Raw genomic sequence first — 26,977 nt, 5'->3', positions numbered from 1 at the left:
TTAATACAAACTAGAATAAGAATGTACAGTTTCTTCATCTTCCCATTAACTTTTGGTGGATTATTTTGTTTTCTCTACTTATCTTTCTTTATCCATATCACGCGATATTCCTCAAATTCACTGCCAACGACAAGAAGAAGATTGTACCTCAGAGGAATTGGTTCAGGGCTTCTTTTAACTACATTGTTACGGAATAAAGTTTTGGGTTACAATTTTTGGCTGGGCCGGCCGGACTTTTACAGGGCTACGCTGCAACAATACAGGTTAGGGTTCTGAGGAATTTAATGTGTTAATTTGGCATCCAAGGGCACTGGATCTCTGTTTTCTTTTTTGTTTTTGAAATGTTCAAACCCTAGTTGAATAAACACCTTGAAAGATAGGGTTTTGGCAAAGAAAGGTCTTTGGTGTGTCGGAAAACCTGATTGTGTGGAAAGAAAATTGCTGAAAATTCGGGGGTTCGGGGAAAATAACACGTTTTGGGGCGTTTGTGTGAAAATAAACATTCTTCTGGAGGTTTGTGGATAAAGAAATACTGCATTTGGATTTTTATGTTAAAAACACGCCTGGTTGAATGATTACTGAAAAAATGGGGGTTTATTTAAGAAACAACACTTCTTCAAACGGGTTTTTGTGCAAGTGGATTACTTAAAATCGTGCTTGGGGAAACTAAAACGTAAAATTGTGGTTATGAGATGGAGAAGACATTGTAATAATTGAGTTTAAGCGGTGCAAAGGTTTGAATGTGTACGCTCGGGGGTTATCTTTGAAGAATTTCTAATTTTCTGGAAACAAGCATATAGAAAGTGTAAGTTAGGGTTTGAACTAGCTAAAGAATTGCAAATTAGGGTTTTGTATGTGAATTTAGCAAATGTTCTGATTGCACACCTGTTATTGCTGAAGAGCTCATTTCCGTTATGGAGTATTCTTTTCTGAGTCCAGTGAACATTCAAGTAATGCTTTATTTTTTTTGTTTTTGAAGTTCTTTTGAAATATATTTCAATCAGTGCTAGTAATGCTAGTTTTAACGTCAATTACTGCTGGAAATTTTCTGTAAGTGCAGGGTTTGTGACAATTTTCAAGGCTTAATTAGGTTTACGGAAGTCTTGGAACCAGGCTTGGTGAAAGGTCTAATTTTTAATCAGGGTGGACTTGGAGAGTGGATGAGAATTGTGGCTTGCATTCTGCTGGGTCTTTCTAGGGTTTCACGAATTGAGGAAAAAATATAATGTGTATACTATGTGTTGCTTCGCGGTGGTCGCGGCGAATTGTGGCCATGTTGCCATGGCTGGTGATTCCTTTGATTGTACTCTGGGCATTCTCTCAGCTGTTGCCACCTGCATTTAGGTTTGAGGTGACTTCACCAAGGTTGGCTTGCCTTTTTGTGATTTTTGTCGGTCTTGGTTGGTATGAGATCTTAATGCCTCGCCTTTCAGTGTGGAGAGCACGTAGGGTTGCCCTGATGAGGGAGAGGAAGAGAATTAAGGCGTTAGAGGCAGCAAAATGGCGGAAAGAGGCAACTCGTAGGTGCAGGAACTGTTTGACAGCATATAGAGATCAGAACCCCGGGGGTGGCAGATTTATGTGTACATTTTGTGGTCACATTTCTCGGCGGCCGGTATTGGATATATCCAATGTTGTGCCTGAGGGAGTTGGTAGTGGGGCTGCAGGCGCAGGCAGTGAGTTAGGAGGAAAAAATATCAGGTTATGGGATGGAAAAGGTTGGCCAAGTGATTGGTCTAGTAATAGTTCTTGGCTGGGAGGATCCTTTTCGGGACTAGCAAATTATTGGAGGGACAGGAATTCTCTCTTAATTTTAAGATTTTTAGGTGGTTTCTTGGTTTGCATCAGGTGGGTGTGGAGAAGATTATGCAGGGGTGCGTCTTGTGGCGGAGTTGGAGTTCCAAGTACAAGTCGCAAGGTGGGATTGAAGAAGGGTGAAGAGGGATTGGGTTCCCAAGAAAACAGGGGAGAAAAAGCGCGGAGGAAAGCTGAAGAGAAGAGGCAAGCGAGATTAGAAAAGGAAATGCTTGAGGAGGAGGAGAGAAAACAGAGAGAAGAAGTTGCAAGGCTGGTAGAGGAAAGGAGGAGATTAAGAGATGAGAAATTGGAAGCTGAGAAAGTGAGTGAGAGAGAGGCAGTGGCTGAAAAGGAGCGAGAAAGCAGGAGAGATAAGGAGTCAGAAAGAAGAAGGCAGGAGAAGATGAAGGAGAGGGAGAAAGGTTTGGTTAAAGATAAATCTCTCATTGATTCAGAGGATGTAAAAAAGAGGAATTTTAAGGAAACTGAGAAGAAGTATGAATTAGACAAGAAAGGTGACAAAAATTCTACAGAGGTTGGAAAATTGGTAGAGAATTCCAGAGTGCAATTTGAAACAGGTTACAGAAGCATTGACAATGCTGTGAAGGGAGGAGTTAATGGTTCTGTCAAGGTCAGTGGCTCTCGATATTTTGATTCTGTGAAAGGATCACCTAACACTCCTCCTAAAAGTCCAACACATATGACTGACGGATCTTCCTTTTGGGGCAAGAGTCTTCGTGCTGCCTCAAGTTTTGGGATAAAATCTGGTAAACCAGGTAGTTCTGTAGATAAAACTCAGACATCAGCTGGTGAGATTCCTATTGTATCAACAAGTCTCCAGTCAAAACAGAACACCAAGTCTGCTTGGAACAGAATGGGTTGGGCTTGGGGTAAAGGTGCTTCTAGACCACTACCTAGTGCAGGTGATTCTACAGGGAACATGCATGGTGGCAGTTTTGGAGGGAAGCCTAACATAAATGGTGTAGACAAAAACCCAGGAATTATACTCCAACGACCACCTGTAAGTTTCATAGTATATCTTATGATTATATTATTTATGTCATATGTATTTTCTACATTTCAAAATAAGGTTAAAAAGCTAAGTAAGCAGCAATTCGTATCATAGTATGATGGAGACTTCATCACCATTTGGTCATCAACATAATTTTATTATTTATGCCATTATTCTTAATCAGAATACAACTGAAAAAATTGAAGTTTAAGAGAATGAAAAACCTGTGGCTTAGACACGAGAATCTGTTTATTTAGCCTGCTAATGAACCACTAAGCTCTGGCTAATATAGTAGGAGACGAATTGGGCAGTACTGTGTAATTGTTTTTCAGTGTTTTCTTACATATGATTATACCTTACAGGTGCCCTAGTGATGGCATATTACTTTGGCTTGTCATGAGCTGCTGCTATTTTCACCTGATAAAATAAGTTTAATTCAAAAAATGTCTTTTTGTAGGTGGGAGTTGAACTGAAAGCAGCATCAACAGGATCAACTATGAGCAAACCATGGCACCAATTGTTCTCAAACTCATCGGATTCTTCCTCTGAATCTTGTTCCACAGATGTTGGAGATCAAGGGGATGAACAGTCTCAGGCTGGAACAGGAACTATATCTTCCTCGTTGGTAGCAACTTCAACGGGTTCCTCTCCTTTCAATATTTATTTTGGATCATCTCCAGCTGTTTCACTTGGGTTAGCAGATGCTACATCAGTTTTTAGCAATTCAGTATTGGTTTCGGTTTCTGCAGCTGAATCTATGAACTCTTCAGGAATTTTTTCATCTCCTAGTGTTGTGCCTGTTGGATCATCAGTTTCAAGTGAACCTATTCATGCCCCGTCATATGTTGCAGATTCTGTCGCCTTGCTTGGACCTGTTTCAGAGTCATTGGACAGTTTTTCGTTGAACCCTGGAGCAAGGCATCCTTCTGACATTGGAAGATCTATTCTTTCATCTGACCGCGTTCCTATTGCTGGTCCAATCAACAGACCTGGACCTATTGAGTCCCCTATGTCAAAATTGTTGCCTTCTGGCATTGTTGATGATATGCACTGTGCTGGAGACCAGCTCCCCACAATTTCAGAGCCTTGGGGTTTGCCATCACTCTCATTTGATCATACCACTTGTGCTTCAGAGCAAGGAAAGTGGCAGATGTGGGAGACACCACAACTTGGTCAGTCTGAAATTGGCTCTCTTCTATCTTCAGATTGGGAAAAAGATTTAATGAGGCCTCTCCCGGAAAAGGCTGTCCAAACTCCATTCAAACCAGAAAACCATATTCCTTCTGTTTTCTCTCAACAAACAACCCTTGGAATCCCTAACCAAGGTGTAGATCCAGTATCAAGTAGTAGTAACTTGTGGTTGCCGTTGAACATACCGGCATTTGGATCAGCAGTGAATAGCTGGGAGGGACATGATCGTCATCAATCACCTACCATCCATGCAAATGGCATTACTCAAGAGCCAACAGGATTGACATTTGATTCTTCATTTCTTGCAAATGGTCATTCCTATGAGCAATCTGCCAACAGTTTTTGGTCCAAGTAAGATTCATTTATGCTTTTTGGCGATTATTATTAAATTGCGTGTCATAGAAACTGCCTTCTGCGGTATTTTTACTCAAAACAGCTATTTGTAAATTAGCACAGAACACCATTTTTGATTGGAAGTCTGTTGTAGTTGTCCAAAAAATGACCTATGATTGTTTAATTAATTATGAGAAAATTATTAAAATAATGTTTATTGAGTGAATCTTGAGTAGATATTTTTTCAAATAAAGAGATAGTAAACCACTGTCAAAGTAATTATAAAATACTAAACTGATGGCTTTCAAATATCCTAACATTTGCCGCCCATACTTACTTCCACCCCATATTACCGTCTACTACGAGGTCCCCTTAAACAACCTTGACTAAAAAAAACAGAAAATCTATAGCAACCTAGTCTAAACATGCAGAAAGTAGGCTTAGAAAGGTTTCTAACAACAGTTATATTTTATGATTTCATTTGTTCTTTAGTTTTTTTCTGGTAACTATAAACATATAATAGAAATATCTGCTAATCTCAATTAATTACTAGATGTACCGAGTACATTTGTTTGACTCCTTGAAGCCTCCAGAACCTACAAACGTGGCAGTTGAATGCCTATCATTCTCCATTCCCTGCATCTGCCCTACAATCGCCTTGCAGCTTGCAATACTTTTCTGTAGCTGTGGATTTTTGTCGTCAAAACCTGCTGTAGAAACACCTACGGGTTTTCATCCCAGGTGCCAAAGTGCTGTTTTCATCCCGGGTTTTAAAGTATACTTGCAATAGGGCTCCCTGCAATGTCTATCAGTAGAAATACTTTGCTTATTTTGTGTATGCTGAAGCTGATAATGCAAACCTGTCAGAACCTTCCCGCTTTACTCAATAAAGTCTCGTGCTGTGGGGGAGCTGTCTCTGGAATTGAGGAGTTCTAGGGTTCGCTTGCATTCTTGCTTGAGCCGAGGGGAGCTGTCTCTGGAATTGTCAACTCTTTGAACATTGGTACATCATATCCATACAATGCCATAAAAGGGAATATCCTGATAGACACGTGGTAGTTACTATTATAGTAATACTTCCCAAGGTACAACCATCTCATCCATGCCATCTATTTGGAGATGATAATTGGTCCTAGGCATCAATTCTGTTCCCATCAACTTGAATAGCATTTGATATAAATCATTCATGAAGTGTGCATCCTTATCATTGACTACAGTATGGGGTAATCCACGCAATTGAAAGATCTTCTTGAAGAAAATATTTGCTACTTGTGGAGCCTTGAACTCACTGGGAATGGAGCAGAAGTGTGCGAATTTCATCAAACAATTAACCAATACAATTCTCTTTGCCCACTAAAGCAAGCCTGTAATGAAGTACATTGGCAGAAATTCTCATTTTTCATTTTTGTTAAAGAACAGGGAGAGGCCGAAGTAGACCTGTAGGGTATGTGGTGTCATGTTTTATCCTTTGACACACTCCATGCTCCTCACTTCTCTACATATTACATTCTATCCTCTTTCAAACCTTTCCAAACATATCTACTTTGGATTTATCTTTAAGTCTTGAAAAATCCATATGACTAACAAGTGGAGAGTCATGAAATGCTGTAAATTTCTGTTTCAGCTTGGATTTCATCGTCACTAAAACTTTGTTCTTGTACACAATTATACCATTCTTCACCTGGTATCTCTCATCTCTATCTGAGGCAGTGATTATACCCCATCAATCTTCTATTAAGTGGGTCTTTGCCATACTTAAGCAGTTTTCCTTCCACTTTAAATTTTCTGAAGTAACAGCTGACAGTTCAGGTCTTTTGGAGAGTGCATTTGTGACCCTATTGTTCTTTCCCTTGACATATATGATGTCAAAATCATTGGCCTGCAATTTACTCACCCATTTTTGCTTCCTGTTATTGAGTTTGTGCAGGATAAATGATGAAATCTCAAGTTGTGATCCATATGAACTATGAAATGTCCACAAAATAGTTATCATCTGAAATTTGCCACTGAATTGATGACCCCCAACATTTCTTGATCATTTATACTTATAGAGAAATTATGTTCTATCTTTATCAATTTTCGACTTTCGAATGATATGGGGTGTCCTTTTTGCATAAGAAAAGTCCTTTGACTTTCTCCTGAAGTATCACACTTGACCACAAAAAGTAGTGAAAAATTAAAAGTATTGCAAAAATAGAATTAGTGCACATTACCTTCTTTAATTGATCAAACACCCTTTGTGATGCTGTGGACCAATGGATGGCACCTTTCTTGGTCAACTTGGTCAAGGGTGACGGTGGTTGTGAGAATCTTCTAACGAATCTTTTGTAGTCATGATTGTGTTAGTGTCTTTGGAGTAGGTCATTCTTGGATTTCCTTGCTGGTTATATCCTAGGTACAGAATTTTCTCTGCATTCCAACCCCATGTTTACTTTCATTGGCAAAGGTGTGCTGATGTAGAATAGGAAGCATTATATCTAGTTGTTTCATGTATTCCTCCCATGTCTACCAATAAATTAAAATTTCATCAAATAATTAGTATTACCAATATCAATTTTCTCAAATAAGTTTTGAAATTTACATTCATCACTGATTGGGAAGGTGGCTGGTGCATTAGTTAGCCTGAAAGGCATCATCAAGAACTCCAAGTGCACAGAATGACTGTAGAAGGTACTCTTACGTGTGTCTTTGGGTTTAACCCTTATTTGGTGATACCCAGACTGCGAATCAGTTTTCGTCAAATATGCTGGCTCATGTGACTCATCAAGCTACTTGTCAATATGGAGTATTGGATATTACTTCTTGGTGGTTTTCTTATTTAGAACCTTGTAATCTATATACATCCACATTGTTCCATCTTTCTTCAGTATTACCATTGAAGATGTAAATGGATTCGTGCTGTGTCTGATGTGTTACAATTTTAGCAGCTCATCTATAATCCTCTTATCTTATTCTTGAAAGCACAAGGGTGTTAATAACGAGTCACAATAACAAGTTTCATCCTTGGCTCCACCACAATAGTATGTTGGAAACTCATATCTGGTGGAAGTCCTAGAGGCATGCTTCCAAACACGGAAGCATATTTTTTAACAAAACTTGGATATTTGAAGGATATTTGTCCTCCCTTTAGTCCATGGTACCTCGAGGAGGCCCCTTAATGCTGAAATTATTTGCCATCCAACTCACGTGGTCCCTTCTCAAAAGCATATCTCTTTTTGATGACTTGAAACCTGTCATACTTGTGCATCCACAACACTCTTGATGGCTTTCTTTCACTCAAGTTTCTTAAAGTTACTTGTCATTGTTTGGTAGTTCTTTGTGAACTCCCCATGTGAATATAACCATTGGATGCTTAGAACCATGTGAGCTCCCCACCGTGGAATGATACAAAAGTCATGGGAAATATTATGCCCATCTAACACTACCTATGGCTGGTAGACAACCTGCTTGCAAGCCAATGAATAATCATCGAGTATTGCCACTTCAAACCCTACAAAATTCAGCTTTCAATCTGAAAAGTGCTACCACTCTGTGATTGATAAAGTTAGGTCACATCTCCATCAATGAGTACCATTATGTGCTGTTCTCCAATCCTTACCTTAACATGGGGAGAGTGTAAATTGAAGCTCTTGATAAAGAAAAAATAGTAGCTGGTTGCATTGTCTCCTGAGCTGACTGTAAGACATAATTTACTATATCTATTGGTGAAACATCATCCTCTTCCACATTTTGTGCCTTAGTACATGACTTGAACCCTTCCTTGTCTTTGGATTAGACCTCAATTAAATGCCTTGCAGATTTCCCGAATGCTTATGTGTTGGGCCTTAAGTTTCTTTACAGTTGAAGCAGAATTGTTTCCTTTGCTAGCCACGCGTCTTGATTGCTAACTTTAAATGTGTGCTCTGTTCCTTGAGATGCGTTGGGTTGAGGAGGTGCTGTTGCTGCTGTTGTGATGCCTCTAGATTCACTTCTCTAAAGCTTGACCCTTGGAAAGGTCTGTTAGGTTCTGTTAATGCATGATAGCTTCGGTAAGATAAATGATTGAATGAGAGATAAATGAAGTCTCTCGTTCAATCACTTATCATATTGATAACTATGATAAAACCTTCAAGCAATTAATTCCTCTTTGATAGCCATTCTACATTTGCATATAAATAACCTATTCATTGATAATCATACTATATATTTTGTTTATGTTCATCGATTACTAAATCTTGCATTTCAATTTATATCGATTAACATAATTAATGATAAATAAATGATTAATCAAAAACACCGATTAATATCGGGTTGCATATGATATATCGGGTGGCATAATAATAAAGGCTACCGATAGTTATCGGGTGTTAAGCCTACACCGATAGTTATCGGTTGTTAAGGCTAACATGCCGATAACTATCGGCTGTTAGCATTGTGCAAACACCGATGGTCATCGGTTGTTAAAATACTTCCACACCGATTGGTATTAACAATGAACATGCATTTGTTTAGTATAAACAAAGAGGCACGATCAAGTAATGTCTTGATCGGTCATGACCGATCAAGGCATTGCTTGATCGTACCCCATTTTTTATATACTTATATTGAGTGGCATTCGTGAGATAGGATATAGAAAAATATTAAATGCTCCTCTTACCTGCCACAAACAAAGAAGATAGTCAGATTCATACATTAAGTCAATAATATATACAACAAGATTATTTTAATAGAATATAACTTGCATATTGAATGTAAATCGAACATCATTTACAGGTTCAAGAACTTTTTAATGACAAATTGCTAAGTTGCCAGTTCGGGTTCGAAGAACCAGTATGGCAAAATTTTGAAAAGGTGTTTGGTTCGTAAATATGTAAGTTTTATATATATATATATATATGCAGCCTATAAGCATGAATTAAGATTAGCATGTCACATAGCATCATATAAACAACAAAACCAACATAAACTTGTAATCATAGCATCATGATTATACCATAATAGTATAGTTTAATATCAAAATGGCAAAATATTCAAGTATGATTGTGTCAACTTTCAACAATTTAAAGTTTAATCATCAAATGGATTCTCGAATTCATCATCCTCCTCATCATTGACATTGACATTAGATGAACCAATGCCAACGCCACTTGCACTTGCACTTGCAGTATAAGTTTGTTTGCAATCCGAGTCATCAAATGCAACATGCTGAGAAGTGGAAGCATCCAAATCAGTATGCTCTGGCTCTATATCCCACATCTTCGTTTCCCCTTGCTTGTAGTCATGTTGCTTGTGTGAAATAAGACGTAGGTCGGAATGCACATATACTAAATTCTCCGCACTTTTTGATTGCAATCTATTGCACTTTACTGAGTATGTGCAAATATACTGTTGTTTGCAACACAAATGAGGAGAAATGAGCCAAGTTTTATATTTTAAAACTCACTTTTAGGGTTTCATTTAAATTTTTTAAGTGGTGGATTTGATAAAAAAATTAAATTTGGCAAAAAAAACCTTGGTTTTTGGGCTGCTGGACGCCTGGGTTCAACCTTGGTTCGACGTGGGTCTGCCTGGGTTTGACCTGGGTTTGCCTGGGTTCGACCTGGTTCGAATCAGGCCTGTGAATCACAGACCCTGTCCGGACCACAGGCGGACCAAACCTGGACCCCGGGCTAGGACCGGACCGGACCGGTACCAGGGGCCCAGGGGGGCGAACCCTGCAACTTAGTTAAATTGCAATGAATAAAAACTATGGTTCAAGAGCCTTAACTAATCCCTTGGGGTTTCTTTTCAGTCTTTCCATGAATAAGAATAGTAAATACGTTTTTGATACATCAGGTACCATAACTACTATCCTATAAAAATCAGCCATGTAAGCATTTACTGAGCCTTGCTGACATAATTGTGCAAGCTTCTGGGTCTTACCTTTCAATTCTATTTGTGAACCTTTACAAAACTTCTCATAGGTACCCCCATTCGCTATGCCCTGTATTCTGCATCCGAATTGTCCACTGCTCATTGTCGATATTTTTGCCCAGAGTCAAGGCTTCTTTCTGCAAGAATATGACCCTAGGTGGTCCTGTACTTATAACTGACTTGACTTCAATGGGGTGTCCTGGTTTGTTGCTGAAGTTGAAGGCTCTCCTTGTGCTGCATTTCATTAAGGCAAAGTGGCATGATTTGTTTCCTTGGTTTCCTTACCCTGGATACACTGAATGAAGAGTTCAATAAGCTGTGGTTGCCCATCCTTTACGGATTTTACCACCTCGAAAAACTCTGTTCGTTGTCCTTGTGTGACTTGTTTTGCTTACTCTGTTCTCCATGCTGATGCCTTGTTTCCTTATCATTTTTTGACATGTGGTACAGATGTTTGATTGTTTTTGATTTTTTTCCCTGCTTGTTTTGTTTTTCTAAATGCATATATTTTTGTGTTTTTCATAGGTTAGCAAGATCCTAGCTCTGGTACCACTGAAACAACCCCAACTAAAACACACACAAAACTTGTAGCAACTTAGTTGAAAACACACAGGAAGTAGACCTAGGAAGGATTCTAACAACGAGGATATTTTATGGTTTTCTAAGTTTCTTTCTATTTTTTTGTTTTGTAAACATAAACATATGATACAAATAACTGCTAATCTCAGACTAATTACTTGGCATACTCAGCATATACTCATTGAAGCCTCCAGAGCTTCCAAACATGCCAGCTGAATGTTCATAAAGCTCCACACTCTACATCTGCCTTACTGTTGTCTTGCAATACTTGTCTGTAGCTGAGGATTTTTGTCCGCAAAGCATGCTATAGAAACAAATGCGGGCTATTATTCCAGGTGCCAAAGTTCTGTAGCTGCATCTCTCTCAAACTGCAGGGTTTTTGGTTTTGTGGTTTTGATAATTTTCCTTCTTCCTTTCCAGTGCATCCTATTTTTCCGAACAGCTGTAATCCTAAATTAGCAGATATCCGCATTTGGTAGTACTTAACTGACAAACCACTTTCCGTAACTTCTGGCAGTTAAGTTACCACACAAACCTCATTTTGCTGATGGTGAGTATAAGTATGTACAGCAATGGGAATAAATACAAATGCGACGACCCTTATTTTAAGTTACAATCACTTAACTGACCAACTGAACTTCTTTAACAGGAAGACTCAGTCGCCACATTGACAGTAAGATCTACACTTAACTGACAATAGGGACTCAGTTAAAACCTGGTCCTTGTTTACCTGCTAATCAGTTTAGTGTTTGCTGATCAACTAGGGTACATCACACACTCTACACTTGTACAAGCATGGTTCTGGAACTGATCCAGGCAACACCTGGGGACTTCTCAGGTTCATCTGTTATTCTGAGTATCTACTGCCCGAATTAAAAAAAAGTGACAGTCACAATAAAAGCGAAGACAAAAATTTGAAACACAGTTAAAAACAAAAAACAAAACACAACTAAACTGTTGCTAGTCCTGTACTTGGTTTTTTTGAATCAGTTGTGGATTTGGATGCTCTCAAATGAATTTGTTTGCATGGTTTGTGAATTTGGTTATGATCATGGTCGTTGACCGGTGTGCCATCGTTATATGAAACTCAGCATGATGATTATGATCATGGCTAGAGTTTGACTATTCTTTCTTTGTTAGGGTTTAAAAGGCAGACTCATGGGTGAGCTGATATTGTTTGTTAGTGCTGGGAGGCAATCTGCAATGGCAGCAAGGGATATGTTTAATGGTGTGTTGTGTTAACAAAAAATCTTACCTTTTACCTTAAATTTGACAGCCATATATATATATAAAGTTGTATTTATATTAATTCTCAAAAAATATACGGTTTTCAAAATTGTGGCTGTCAATGACTGATCTGCACAGAATTTCTAGCACCCCAGAATGTCCCATTTTTTACAAAAAATTAACCCAAAAAACCTGTGAGAATTCCATCAACCTACTGCTATCCAATATACTTTTTTTATGATCATATAACAGGTCTATATCTACCAGACTACCGTATACAAAATATATATCAAAATATTAACAAAACACCATTCTGGTCCTTTAATTTGTTATATATCAAAATATTAACAAAACACCATTCTGGTCCTTAAATTTGTTTTTGCTTTGTTCTCTGGCTGCTCCTCCCACAAGTCTCCTTTGCAGAATTTCCACCTCTTTTTCTTCTACCACCGTTCTGGGTTAACACCATCTTGTAGCTCTGCCTCTCTCCAGCAGATATTCCTTGATATAGTTCCGTCCCATCTGGGCTTTGGCCCTCCGTTCTTTGTTAGATGAGGTTCTCCATAGCAGAAATGGGCATAAAGGTGGGGCAAACTCTGCGACATGAAGCCAGTTGCCACACCTGGCTTTAAAGCCTTCCCCTTGTATGGAAATTGCTATGAATATATTCAGCCCATAGCACCACTCACCCCTGACACATGAGTCTTGATCCACCGAGTATTGTCCTTCCCTCCCAGCTCCAAACACCATGCCAGAAACATGGAGGCAACATCAACATTGCTTCTTTATTTATATTCGGATGCCATATATTCATTACCAAGCACCATTTTGACCAGCTGGAAAAACATGGGATCATTTATAGTGAAGATATTCTACAGCTGGTCGTCAGAAATCTTAATTGGGATATGCCCCTTGACCCCAACTTGGGGGCGCTGCCCCCAAACCCCTGTTGAAAAATATAGGGGGAAACCACACTGATGGAAGTAGGGAAAATTTAACCTCCGAGTCTGATTAGGCTCCATATAACAACATAATTAGCATTGAAGAAATATTGGTATTTAGATTTAGTATTTCAAATTTCCTATAGTTTCATTTGAAATGTAGTTCTTATACTATTATACTGCCATACATCTTTTCAAAACTAGCTTTTCAAGTATTATAAGTATATGTATAACTATATCATCACCACCACCCCGCCACCCACCGCCGCTGTCTCCATGCCGTCCCCAAACTTAGGCCCTTGGTCCCCTCGTCCTGGAAACCCGTCCCCGTGTCCCCCCGTCCCCCCATCCCCAACGCCGGTGGAACACTGTTTATTTAAGATATCTACACTATTATCTATTAAAATGTCATAGATTTAATATCATTGAATTGGCTTTTTTTTTACCATGATGACATGTGCATATAATTGATGTTGTGCTTAACAAATTTTTTCCAAATTAGATTTCATGTTGACGTGCGCAACAGATTTTCTTCAAATTGGATTTCATATAAGAGACACTTTAAAAGTATGTTAAATAGTGTGTTGCTGTGCATGTTCCTGGAGTGAAGTGAACATCCTATAAAATTATAAATGATCTACAGGAGGATATTAGATGAGTTAGATATAAATTGTCTTTCCTGTTTCAATCTTATGTTTTGTTTCATGGAATTTTTTTATTTTTTTATTTCTTTGAGATTTTTTGCATGTCTTATGCTAGTTCACACCTTGGTTTCTTATCTGAAACTAAAATGTTGGACATATTCTAGCGTGATTCTTTATGTTCACACACATAAATTAGGAAATATAGTTGGCTGTTTGCAGTATCATGAGTAAACTTGTGGCAACTTATTGCTGCTACTATTTGTTGATTTTAGGCAATCAGATGTTAATCTAGTTACTTGAATTATAATCAGACTGAGATTAAGCAGAAATAATAATAAAAGCACACAACGCAAGACACAAGTACCCTGGGAAAACCTTCCTCTTGGAGGAAAAACCCAGCATCAAAGATTCAGATCAGTTCCTTATTTATAAGCAGATTACATGAATCAGATTACTTATCTGATTGAGTGCCAATCTAGGGCAGACTGAACCTAGAATATGCAGCTGTAGTATGTCTTCAGAGAGAGCAGAATATCAACACCACTTGAAGAGGGAGTAATAGAATATTAAAATAATGTTAATTTTAGTATTAATGCTCAATAGTGTATATTCTATTTTAGTTAGATCGTCTACGATCTTCTCAGCAGTTTCTTATTAGAAACTTGCTATATTTGTATTATTTATGAGCGCCTTGCTCATTCTGTTAATGTATCAATTCTTTGAAATCCATATGCTTCTGCATTTGTTTTATGGTATCAGAGCTATAGGAGAAATTTTTTTCGAAAATTTTTAATTCTAATTTCCAATTAGTGGAAATTTTCGAAATTATTTTTGGTTTTTAAAAACCCTTCTAGGGTTTTTTTCAGTTTCCTAGCTCCTGTGACTACCTCGCGGGTTTGTACAGTCGCGTTTTTTTTTTTTTTTGCGACCTGTGATCATTCCGCAGTCTGCCAGCAACACGGGGTGCAAGTGATTGCGATTTTTTTTGGCGGTCTGTCTATCTTTGTCCGCGCAATTTTTTTCATCCGCGCGCGACGTAAGATCCACCCACGTCCTGTTGTTGGCCCACGCGGGATTTGTTTCGGCCCGCCAAACCTCCTGTTGCTGGTCCGCGCGATAACCATTTCTGCTCGTGCTTCCCTCGGTGGCCCACGCGCGAACTTCACAGAGCGCGTTTTTGCATTTTCCGGCTGCGCGATTTACATTTGTTTCTAGCTGCGTTTTGTTTTGCCACCCGACCTCCATTGCGGCAGGGGATTCCATGTTTGGGGTTGTGTGTTCTTCTATTTCTGCTCAGGAACCTCTGCAAAATTTTCTGTGAATTCAATGGCTCCCACGACCTTCAGAATTTTTTTCGATTAAGGTGTTTACCTTCCATATTTCATCGAAAATAAATTTTACTTGCAGATTCTTGCTGGGTTTTTCGAAACCTAATTTGGGTAGTTGCCCGATTTTTCTGGGTGCATCGTTTTTCGTGCCTCGATTTTTGAGCCAACGGATTTGAATTTGGTTTTCAGATTCCTTTTGGGTTTTCTCTCATCTTTCAATACATTGGGAAACGTGCAAATGGCTTCTCTCACCAATCTGATGTTAGAAGGTAGTCAACGCTTTAATGGCAACAATTACAACATCTGGAAACAACGTATGTTGACCATTTTTGAATATAGGTGTCTTGACCAGCTTGTTTTGGGAAAAGAGCTCAGTCCTGGTACACCTGGTGCAGATCAAGATAAGTTTGATGAACGCAATCGGGAGGCAGTTATGCTTCTCAAACTCTCAGTGACTGATGATCAGTTACCGCAGATTCCTTCCGGCAAGACAGCTTCCGACATCTGGAAGCATCTGAAGGAATTGCATGAGACATCCGACAAGAGTCGAGCATTCTTTCTAAAGAATCAACTGTTCTCCATTATGATGGACGAACGTATGTCCTTACAGGAACACCTCACGAGGATTAAGGACATTCGAGATCAGCTCGAAGCTATTGGTCGGACTATGGAGGAAGAAGACATGGTAGTAATCACTCTGAAAAGTCTTCCGAAATCGTATGAACACTTCATTGAGACCCTCAATATTACTTCCACTAATGTTGATCTGAAGTTTTCAGAATTGTGCACCAAACTTCTACAGCAGGATCGTTGGAAACAACAGTTTGGTAGTGGTACTACATCAGCCTCCTCGGAAAATGCTTTCACAGCCCAATCCTTTCACAAGGATAAAGGCAAATTTCAGTCCTCTCAATCTTCTCAGCAGAAAGGCTCTTCTCAGACACAGGATGGAGCTAAGAAGAAGAATGTGCAGTGCAATTACTGTCACAAGTATGGCCATATGAAGAAAGATTGCCGTCAGAGGCTCGCTTCTGAACAAAAGAAGCAGGGAGGGTCACACCAGAAGGCGCATGTTGCTGAACATTCCGAGCAGAAGGAGTCTGCCTTTTATGCCTTTATGGCTAAGAGGTCTTCAGATCATGCCAGGTCTTCTGCTTGGTACATCGACTCTGGTGCATCACGTCACTTTTCTCATTGGCGTGACTGGTTTACAGACTTCTCACCTTTCAATGATTCCGTTGTATTTGGCAGAGGTGAGGAGTATATAGTTGTTGGCAGAGGCACTGTTCAGATACAGTCTGGTGGCAGGACTCTCATTTTCCTGAATGTGTACTATGTTCCTAGAATGGAACTTAATCTGCTCTTTGTCAGTCAGATTATGAGGAATTCTCCTCAGCTAGATGTGGTGTTCAGTGCTCACAAGTGTTCCATCATTGATCGGGAGACTCGTCTTACTGTTGCTGTTGGTCTAGAGGATCATGGCCTATATAGGCTTCTTGACACTGGTGATTCTCCTGAAGTGGCTCTGGCAGCTCGTGTTTCTCCTCTCAGCACTTTGTGGCATTAGAGATATGGACATCTCAACATTCAGTATCTCTCTCAGCTATCTCGGGAGGGACTTGTTTCAGGGTTACCTGATATTCAGACTCAGCATCTTGGAGTATGTGGCGCCTGTCAAGCTGGCAAACAGCATTGGACTTCATTCACACATGGAAAGTTTTGGCGTGCATCTAAGGTACTTCAATTACTTCATGCTGATATTTGTGGTCCTATGAATACATCTTCTGTTACTGGTTGCCAATATTTTTTGCTTATTGTAGATGATTTTAGTAGAAAGATGTGGGTGTACTTTCTTAAACACAAATCAGATGTATTTAGTATCTTTCAGAAGTTTAAGTCCTTTGTTGAAAAAGAGTCTGGATGTAGCATCATTACTCTTAGGACAGATAACGGGGGGGAATTTTGTTCTTCTGCATTCTCCAACTTCTGTGATACCCATGGCATCAAACGCCAATTGACTACACCCTACACTCCTCAGCAAAACAGTGTTGTCGAGCGTCGCAATCCTACGGTTGTTGAGATGGCTCGCTCCATGTTACAACACAGGAGTGTTCCGAATAAATATTGGGCTGAAGCAGTGTTTACTGCTGTCTACCTTCTTAACCGTTCCCCTACTCAGGCTGTTAAGGGGAAGACTCCAGAAGAGGTTTGGTCTGGTTGGAAGCCTAAGATCAGCCATCGGAAGCCTGATGGGAGGGATGATGCAGAATCTATTTTCGATGATGCACTACCTGAGTTCCCTCCGGAGAATAATCCTCCTCCTGCTGCTCCTGTTCCTGATCCTGAGCCTCTTCCAACTCCTCCAGATGTTAGCACTTCTACTCTCTGGCCTAAATGGTGGGCCAAGACCATTGGTGATCTCAGGGATACTGAGCTCATTGAGGGTAGAACCTCCTGTAATAAGAGCAAATAGCAGCATACAGTCAATTTTGCTCTCATGGCTAACATACACAGTGTTTTTGAGCCTCAGACATACTCAGAGGCTAAAGGTATACCTGAGTGGGAACAGGCTATGGAAGCTGAGTTCCAGAGTCTTCAGAAGAATCACACTTGGGCCCTTTCTGATCTTCCTTCAGGGAAGAAGCCCATTAGCTGCAAATGGGTGTACAAAGTAAAATACAACGTTGATGGAACCCTAGACAAGTATAAGGCTTGTCTTGTTGCTCGTGGGTTCTCACAGAAAGAAGGCATTGACTACGAGGAGACTTTTGCTCCTACAGCCAAAATGAGTACCATACGGCTCGTTCTTGCCTTGGCAGCCCAGTTCAGTTGGAAATTCCATCAGATGGACGTCAAGAGTGCTTTTTTGAATGGTGACTTACAGGAAGAAGTCTACATGACGCAACCCCTAGGATTCAAGGTTGCTGGTCAAGAACAGAAGGTCTGTAGACTAGTCAAAGCACTCTATGGTCTGAAACAAGCTCCTCGGGCTTGGTACATGAAAATTGATAAGTACTTGACAGATCATGGTTTTCAGCGGAGTCCATCTGATGCAAACCTGTATATCAAGCATACTAGTAATGATATTCTGTTTGTGGTTGTCTATGTGGATGACTTAATCATTACTGGCAGTTCAGCACATTTGATCACTGGGATCAAACAGGATTTGTGCCGCACCTTTGATATGACAGATTTGGGACTTCTACATTATTGCTTAGGAGTTAAAGTCTGGCAAACTGAGAACAGTATCTTTCTCTCTTAGTCCAAGTATGCCAGAAGTCTTGTGGACAGGTTCAGAATGCAGGATTGCAAACCTGCCTCTACTCCCATGGAACCCGGGCTCAAACTTTTAGCTCAGTCATCTTCACCAGTTGTGGATGAATCTCTGTTCAGGCAACTAGTGGGCAGCCTCATCTACCTTACTGCCACTAGACCTGACATCAGTTTTGCAGTGAGCTACATTTCACGCTTCATGACAGCTCCCAAGGCTGATCATTGGATAGCAGCGAAGCGTGTGCTGCGTTATGTGAGTGGCACTCTTGATTATGGACTTCTGTACACTCGGAGTTCTGATCCTATACTTAGTGGCTACACAAATTCTGACTGGGCAGGTTCGGTTGATGACCGTAAGTCTACAACAGGGTATGTGTTTAGTTTGGGATTTGGTGCTGTCACATGGACTAGTAAGAAGCAGCAGGCAGTGGCTCTCTCCTCGACAGAAGCAGAGTATCGGGGAGCAGTTAAGGCATCTTGTGAGGCGGTTTGGCTTCGACGAATGCTTGCGGATATGCATGTCTCCCAGGTAGGTCCTACTCCCTTGTTCTGTGATAATCAGGGAGTGCTCAAACTCGCCAAGAATCCAATCTTCCATGAAAGAACCAAGCATGTGGAAACTCATTGTCACTATATTCGACAGCTGGTTGAAGACGGATCCATCCAGTTGCTGTATGTTTCTACCTCGGAGTAGCCAGCAGACATCTTCACCAAGCCCCTTGGTCCTGATAAATTTGTAAAATTCAGGGGGTCTATAGGTGTAGTTAATAGATTGAGCATTAAGGGAGGGTAATAGAATATTAAAATAATGTTAATTTTAGTATTAATGCTCAATAGTGTATATTCTATTTTAGTTAGATCGTCTACGATCTTCTCAGCAGTTTCTTATTAGAAACTTGCTATTCTTGTAAATATTCTTGTATTATTTATGAGCGCCTTGCTCATTCTGTTAATGTATCAATTCTTTGAAATCCATATGCTTCTGCATTTGTTTTAGGGAGATCACTGAAGTATAGCGAACCACCTTGCCCAGCAAGTTGTCCAATGGATTCGCTCTCTAACATGCTAGATTCGCTGACTGTTCTTGGATAGGCTGGTCGCACTTGATAAGGATTTTTTTTTTGGTTGTGTAGGTTGAATATTCATGCTCAAGTTTTCCCAAGTCGGCTTTTGCCAAATTCCCTTTATTTTACATATTTAATTTGCACTTTTGGTGCCCAAATTTGGGGCCTACATAACTTGTAAGTTGAGGCACGTTCCCTTTTAGGGTCCGGCCCTATTATACATGAACCACACGTTACATTTGGGCCCAGCCCTATTAGATATAAACCACACGTTACATTTGGGCCCAGCCCTATTAGACATAAATTGCTTTAACCTTTATTACAATAAGATAATATTTTAATTGCCACACGGCATCATTAAAATATGGTCCGAACTAGCTAATCATTTCAACACTATTCATTTGGATTAATAATCTTAATGGTAAGATTGCTGTCCAGTCACAAACTTACATCTATAGTTGTTCAATGTTAAATATAGGAGACACAACATGAACCAATGAGACAGCTTTGCTTTTAGAACAGATGCATTAACCGAGCAAAGCAAGAAAAAAGGTATTCTATAATAAGTTCACAATCGTATTATCTGTTAACAGAGTTGGGAAGGGTTGGTTTAAGAGTAATATCATCTCTTAGATGATTCAATGGCTAGCCTATTATGCTTTTATACGATCTAAGGTGTACAACTGCCAGGAAAATTAGAAGTAAAGTTCTAGAATATTATCTAATAGTTGTTTCATCCAATTAAATAATTAAGAAAAACAAAATCAAGGTCAAGTTAGGGGGTATGCCTCTCAAATGGACAATAACTATCAAATTTATGCTTTGCAGATGAGTAAATGTTAGACTAGTGTACTATTCAATCCTCTGATACTTTTCATGCCTATTTCTCAGACTATTGACTATAATTCACCTTGTTTCAAAAATAAGGACGGCAGGAAACAACAGGATGATTTTCTAGAATGGAAATGTTTTTGCTCGATATTTCAATAGAATATTATATAATTAATAATAATCATTTTATCTGGTAAAATAATTAAGAAAAACAAAATTTCAAGGTCAAAAGGGGATATGCCTCCCAAATGGACAAGAATTACGAAATGTATGCTTTGCAGACAAGTCAATGTTGGACTTGTGAACTATTGAATGTTTCAATACTTTTTGTGCCTATCTCTGAGGCGAGTCTCCAAGACAAGGAATGAGTTTGCAAAATGGAAATTTTTTTGGTTGGCATTGGGTGATGACATATCAATATACAAATATACAAAGAACACACGCATAATATATATTATGTCTTTTATTTTCAGATGTTTGTGTGTGTGTGTATAGTATAGTGTGTGTGTGTACACACACACACACACACATATATATATATATATAATAAAGTGTGTGTGTTTGTGTATGTACACACACATATATATATATATATATATAATAAAGTGTGTGTGTTTGTGTATGTACACACACATATATATATATACCCATGGGAATGTCAAAACTTCAATATGCAAATTTTATAGCATGTTTTTCAAAATTAAATAATGAATACAATTGCCTTACAGCATTTCTTAATACCATTTGCTATTCATCTCTCACCAGATTGCTCAGGGTAAACCCTAGCTATCCATCAAAACATATAAGCCCCAATCTCTAAAAAGAAAAATATGCAAATTGTTAATATATTAAGGATCAGCTGTGTTTTATTGGCTTTTATTTTCATATATATAGGAAATTAATGACGATAGATTACAGTTAATTCCATGTATATAAATTTTAAAATGTTTACAAATGGGAATCTCAAAGCTTTAATATTAAAATTTTGTAGCATTTTTTTTCAAAATTAATTAATGAATACAACTGCCATATGGCATGCTTTTTCATATCATTTGCAAAATGCAATATTAGATGCCTTGCTGTTCGGGATAGCTAGGGGACCCTCATCTATCCCCAGATTACTCAAGGGAAGCCCTAGCCATCAATGGAAATTCAAAACATATAGAAACATGTAATGTCCCTTATGGAAAATAACTGGAAATGCCCTAGTTATGGGTCCTAGTAGGGTTGAAAGTACGCACCTTAATTTCTGCTTGTCCAAACCTGCAAAACCAGGTTAGAAGATGCTATGAATTATTTAAGTAATTAACATTTAAGTAAGTATATTCAGAATTAATTATAAACTAAAATTAAGGTAGCAGTGTCAAAGACTAAATTATAGATTAGGAATAATGGGAAAATATACTAATGTAGGGTGTCTTATCAACAGTTTCCCATACTCAGTACTACCATGTAGGGTGCCCCATGGCAGTTCTCCCTTCCCAGTGATCTTGTAGGGTGCCCTATAGCAGTTCTCCCTACCCATTTATCAGGTAGGGTGCCCTCCAGCAGTTCTCCCCACTTAATGATCTCGTAGGGTGCCCTATAGCAGTTCTCTCTACCCATTTATCAGGTAGGGTGCCCTCCAGCAGTTCTCCCCACTTAATGACCTTGTAGGGTGCCCTATAGCAGTTCTCCCTACCCATTTATCTGGTAGGGTGCCCTCCAGCAGTTCTCCCTACTTCTCAGGGATGGATTTGGTTCAGACTGTCATTAGTAAATATATTATTATCAATGTTTGTGTCTTATTATCATTCTGTTTATTTATCAGTTAATTTCCAGAATATTTACTCATATCAATTTCCGCCAAATACCAATTGTTCAAATATTTGTCATGACTTAATTCACTGTAGATTTTACTCTATTACCCTTATTTTCCAGTCATGTACCGTGTTCCCAGAATGATTCAATATGTATTTAATTTATTACTGTTATTTATGAATATTCAGTGATTAATATTGATATTGCAGAATGATTTGATATAAATTAATACTTCTATTTCTAAATACGTCAACAGTATGTTAATATCCAAAAGTGTTTTAGTGTTTGCAGCATATGAATTCTCAGAGTATTATATAGTATATTATTTCAGACTAAGAAAATGATTTAGAATACTATAGCGTTTGCACAGAATATCATTTCAGATTAAGAAGTGACATGTATATATCAAAAGGAGGATGTGCTTTTATATAAACATTATTAAACCTTCATTATTCGGTCATACGTATGCATACCTGTACAGACTGTGGGCCAGTGTGTGGATATCGGTGTAGTTTTTTGTCTTTTTTTTTTCCTTCTATATCTCTCAATTTGAGGGAGAGGTCACACCTCTTCATCATGTATGCCCTTTGGCAAGACATACCCTTTCACCATAGCACTCTTTGAGAGAGTGCAACTCTTCATTATTTCTACCCTTTGAAAGGGACGCAGCCTTTCATAATCAAATCTGCACTTATTATTTAAATCAGATCTGCACTTCTCATTTCCAAATTATCCCCCCCTCAAATGAGTTTCTCTTCTCCCTTTTATATCTCATTGTTGAGGGAGTCACAACTTTTCCTTTCATGTCTTTTGACTTTTCATTAACTTAATTAATTTTTAATTAATCATATTTAATTATATTATTTTATATTTTAATTTAATTTTTAATGTTTAAATTTTATTATTATCATTTATTATTAAATTCTATTTCAAGGTGGGGACATTACAAAACATTTTTGGGACAAACCCCAACTTGAGGAAGTGTCCCATGGATGGTGGGCAATGGGGTGTGGAGTACTGTCAATGAAGGACAGGTTGAGGTCATTTATATTCCTCCTCAAAGTTGGAAGCACCTCTAGACCTTGAATATATCTCCCTGTCTAACGAACTAGGACAAGGACAATTCATAGACACGGTAGGTTGGGATAATTTTTATGGTTATGCAATTTGATAAGTGAAAGCTTTATTGTGTTCCTGAGGGAACCCCTTTTTGTCAGATTTGTTTGAAGTATCAAATAATAGGTGGGGTTGGATTTGTCCAAATTTGAACACAGATTATTATTTCTTGTATTCTGATTATGGTCTTGTGAATTTCTCTGTGTTGGTTTCTGCTGACTTAACTTGTCTTAAGCTAGAAAAAGTCTTATACAACTTCTTTTGGGGCAAACCATGGTGAAAATCCGAAAAGTAGTTGCCTTCTCTTTTAATATATGACACTAGAATAGCTTATCACCATTACCGGCCTTACAAGGAATTCTTGTGAAGGCATCTTTGAATTTGTCCTCTTTGAATGTACATACAAACTAAAGGCAGTGCTCTGTAAAGCAAAGGCAATGCCCTTTCTGCGAATCATACAAACTGAGTTGTAGGAAATTTAAATCTCTTTTATCATTGTGAACAACTTTCATGCTTTTAACCTTTTCAGTTTTCTGTAATCAGCTTGGGAAATTTTTCTATTCAAGCGTCTTAAGATTGAGCTTTAAATATTGACCACCTAAAATGTTTATTTAACTATAGGATTTGAATAATAGGAACAATCCTCCTAAGTATCTGACGAAACTTGGAAGAACCAGAGTTACCCAGGGACGTGTCCCCGACCTGAAAACCCCCGTCCCCGTCCCGGGGACTTGGGGACAGCCAGGGGATGTTTCCCCCCATCCCCAAATTGCCTTGTATTTTGAGGGGACGTCCCCGAAACGGGGGGATGCCCTCCCTAGCTTTGGGGGATGGCCGGGGATGGCCAGACGTCCCCCATATCTAAGGCCATTAAAAAAATAAAAAAAGTTGTATTTTCAATTTTTTTAAAACATTTTCTAATATTGGCCCCTTATTAATTCAAATCGTTATTAAAAATAAAAAAAATTAAAAGATAACATTAATTAAATTTTAAATTTATTAATTTAATTCATAATTTTGACAATGAAACTATATGGCAGCAATGTAGCCTTGCGGGGCTGCCCCTTGACCCCACCTTGGGGGCGCTGCCCCCAAACCCCCGTTGAAAAATATGGGGGGAAACTGCGTCGATAGAAGTAGGGAAAATTTAACCTCTTTGTTTTGACATTTTGTGTGTTATTTCTTTAATATCTATTATGATATGCATGTTGACAATGTTAATGAATTGAAATTCTGATTTATGAATGCATAATTGCATATTGTCTATTGAGTATTAACAATGTTGTATGTTCAGAATTTACATTCTAAAATGTTTTCAACTTTTCATAGTATCATACACATGCTATATCCATGTTTTATTGTTTTCATATGAATATAATGTATGTATGCATGTTTTATCCATGTTTTCATAAGAACATTTAGAATTTTGAAATTTTCCTATATATTTTAAATTTTTCCTATATTTTATATAGCCGTCCCCTTTGCCGTCCCCTGCCGTCCCCCGCCGTCCCCAAATTTGGCAAAAAAGTTTGCCGTCCCGGAAACTCGTCCCGCCATCCCCTGCCATCCCCGTCCCGGAAACTCGGGGTAACGTAGGGAAGAACTAGTTATCAATGTGAAATATGTGCTATAGAATGTTTAATTCTAAGGAGTATTTGTTAAATCTGTATGATGTTGCCAGTGAGATTTGTTATCCCTTCCCCTCACTTGCGAGATTTATACAATATCACGTTCAACTCTTTTTTGTTTGGAAAATCAGTGTGATGACAGCCTTCTTTTGCTCTCTATAAAGCCCAGTCACCATTTGAGGGTCTTAAATTAAACTGTGTTTATGGTGTATAATAATGTTGGTAAAAATTTCCCATTGTCTGGATTTGTGTTTTAATGCTTACTGTTACATCTGCAAGAGAAACAGACCATATTGCACAAAGAGGATTGCTTAGGATATTGACTACAAAATATTATTAATACTGCATGCTTGTTTTTTCCCTTTCCCTCACCTTCTTTTAACATTCTCGTTATTAATTGGGGTGGATATTGTTTTAATTTTTTGTGTTTGATTTCAACCATTAATATCTACATTCTAATATTTTCTGGCGTTATTTTCAGATTACAGTCACAAGAAGACAAAGTTGAAAACAACTGGCCTGTGGAAACAAGTGGAACTTCGACTTGGCCAACTACAAAGACATTAACAAGACCTAAGCATATTGGTGGCATTTATACTGATCCTGATGTACAGTCTGTTTGGTCATACAACTAACTTTGTTGTCATCTCTTGAACATTTCAATTAAAAAAGAATGGTTCTCAATATCCATTGTCTAGATTATCCCTTTTTTTGTTAACTTGGGAATGTTCATGCATCGCAATATAAGGGCAACTACATGGATAAAAATATGAACTGAAACAGATAAAACACATGGAACTAAAGATTGCTCCAATGATGAAAGGATAGAGAGTACAAGTTCCATTTCCATTCAGAGGTGCAGGTTACTTTGCCATCCTTTTTAGCTGAAATATGTTTACTTGTATAAATTTTATTGTTCATGCACTTTCAACAAATACACATCCCATAGTTGTAAACAATCATTGCACAACACTATTGGAAAAGGATGGATTTGGGCCACAAGCAATAAGTACCATTTCAGGATTAAGCAATACCAAGCATAGGCATTACTGAAAATCAATTTAGTTAGGCTGGGGTTCTATTTTTAAGGGGCTGGGGTTCTATTTTTAAGGAAGAAATGGTCCCATGAGCAAATTTTTTTCCTCTACAGGATTAATTGAAATCTTTCCCCCAAAAAAGGAAGCCCCTACTTTTTAGGAAGTAGACAAAAAAAGGGTGGGCTAGAAATTGCCCCACCAGCTTAGGAACTTTGTTTGTCACTTGTCAATAATCTGCACATTCCATTTCCCACCAAAATCAAATGAAGAGGGAAAATGACATTTATTTAATTAATTTTACCTTTTTTTTTGTTCTCAAACTTCCTTAAATTTAGTAGTTCAAATTTTTAAGTTGGTTGCATAACAAAACTCATGAGACCGCCATGTTTAAATTTTTCCTAAAAATTTTCAGCTGCACCAGCTCTATTTTTAAGGAAGCCCCCCTCCACGGGACCCCAACCTTACCCCACAAAGAGTAACTAAACTCTGCCGACAAAATGAGGCAAGTATAATCTATGCATGCCTTTGTTGTTTCACGCTGCATTTGATGAACATTTGAAGGAATAACTCTGGACAAGACAGGAAAGACTAGTCATGCCTAAAGAAATACCAAAGGCATAAAAAACACTGAATAATAAGATATTAAAAGAAATACTAAAAGGGCAACAAAAGCGGCACCGAATCATAAGATATGAAAAGAAAATGCAAGGGTGAACAAAAACACTGAAATGGAAGATATGAAAAGAAACGAAAACAAGAGTTAGCAGATTAAATCTGCGTAAAGAACAATTAAAAAATTGATATTCGTTTATGCAATTCGTCGAGTAGTTTACATAATAAATTTAGATCTAGATGCGAATGAAATCGCACGCACTTAGGAATATACTAGAGGTGTTCGAGAGTTTTGGTAAGGCTGCTTTATGGCGAGGTCGTATACTTACAGTATTATTTTTATTATTACATGTTTATTAGTTCAAATATTTTACTGTTTTCCAATAAAAAGATGAAGAAAGCAAAACACGCATGAATATGGAGTCTGTCTGCGAAGACTGATTGCAAATTCTTATAGATATAAAAGACTGATATTATTAAACCTGAAGATTAATAATCCTCAATAGCTTTATTGGTTAAAATAATTCGTAATCACAGTCTGAATAAAATAAAATTTTCTCGTTTGTATACCTTTCAAAAGTTATCTCGAGACGGGAGTTTTGGCAGATTTTCCACTTCTCAAAGGGGCTTTGGTCGAAATATATAAAATTCAGAAAAATAAACATAGTAATA

At 38.3% G+C, this 26,977-nt stretch overlaps 1 protein-coding gene across 3 annotated transcripts; it reads left to right on the top strand.

Moving 5' to 3' along the window:
• LOC131074368 (uncharacterized) lies at positions 1-25,342 on the top strand. Of its 3 annotated transcripts, XM_058010971.2 has the most exons (5): positions 1-263; positions 1,061-2,818; positions 3,267-3,450; positions 3,559-4,351; positions 25,138-25,342. In XM_058010971.2, the coding sequence occupies exons 2-5, from the start codon at positions 1,226-1,228 to the stop codon at positions 25,289-25,291; spliced, it is 2,724 nt and encodes a 907-aa protein (XP_057866954.2). In that variant the 5' UTR covers positions 1-263; positions 1,061-1,225; the 3' UTR covers positions 25,292-25,342. The 3 variants fall into 3 exon arrangements, with proteins under 3 accessions (XP_057866954.2, XP_057866952.2, XP_057866953.2); XM_058010969.2 differs by having other exon boundaries at positions 3,267-4,351; XM_058010970.2 differs by lacking the exon at positions 1-263 and adding an exon at positions 879-950 and having other exon boundaries at positions 3,267-4,351.
• The last annotated feature ends 1,635 nt before the right edge of the window (positions 25,343-26,977 follow it).

Source organism: Cryptomeria japonica, chromosome 3 (genome assembly GCF_030272615.1).
Source record: "Cryptomeria japonica chromosome 3, Sugi_1.0, whole genome shotgun sequence".
Classification (NCBI taxonomy): Eukaryota; Viridiplantae; Streptophyta; class Pinopsida; order Cupressales; family Cupressaceae; genus Cryptomeria; species Cryptomeria japonica.
Note: the sequence above shows the minus strand (reverse complement) of the source record. Positions and strands in the feature narration are given on the sequence as shown.

Coding starts and splice junctions, on each gene's coding strand:
- LOC131074368 (XM_058010969.2), top strand. CDS start 1,226: ATGTGTATACTATGTGTTGCTTCGCGGTGGTCGCGGCGAATTGTGGCC. Junction 2,819..3,266: donor TTATACTCCAACGACCACCT/GTAAGTTTCATA, acceptor GTCTTTTTGTAG/GTGGGAGTTGAACTGAAAGC. Junction 4,352..25,137: donor GCCAACAGTTTTTGGTCCAA/GTAAGATTCATT, acceptor CGTTATTTTCAG/ATTACAGTCACAAGAAGACA.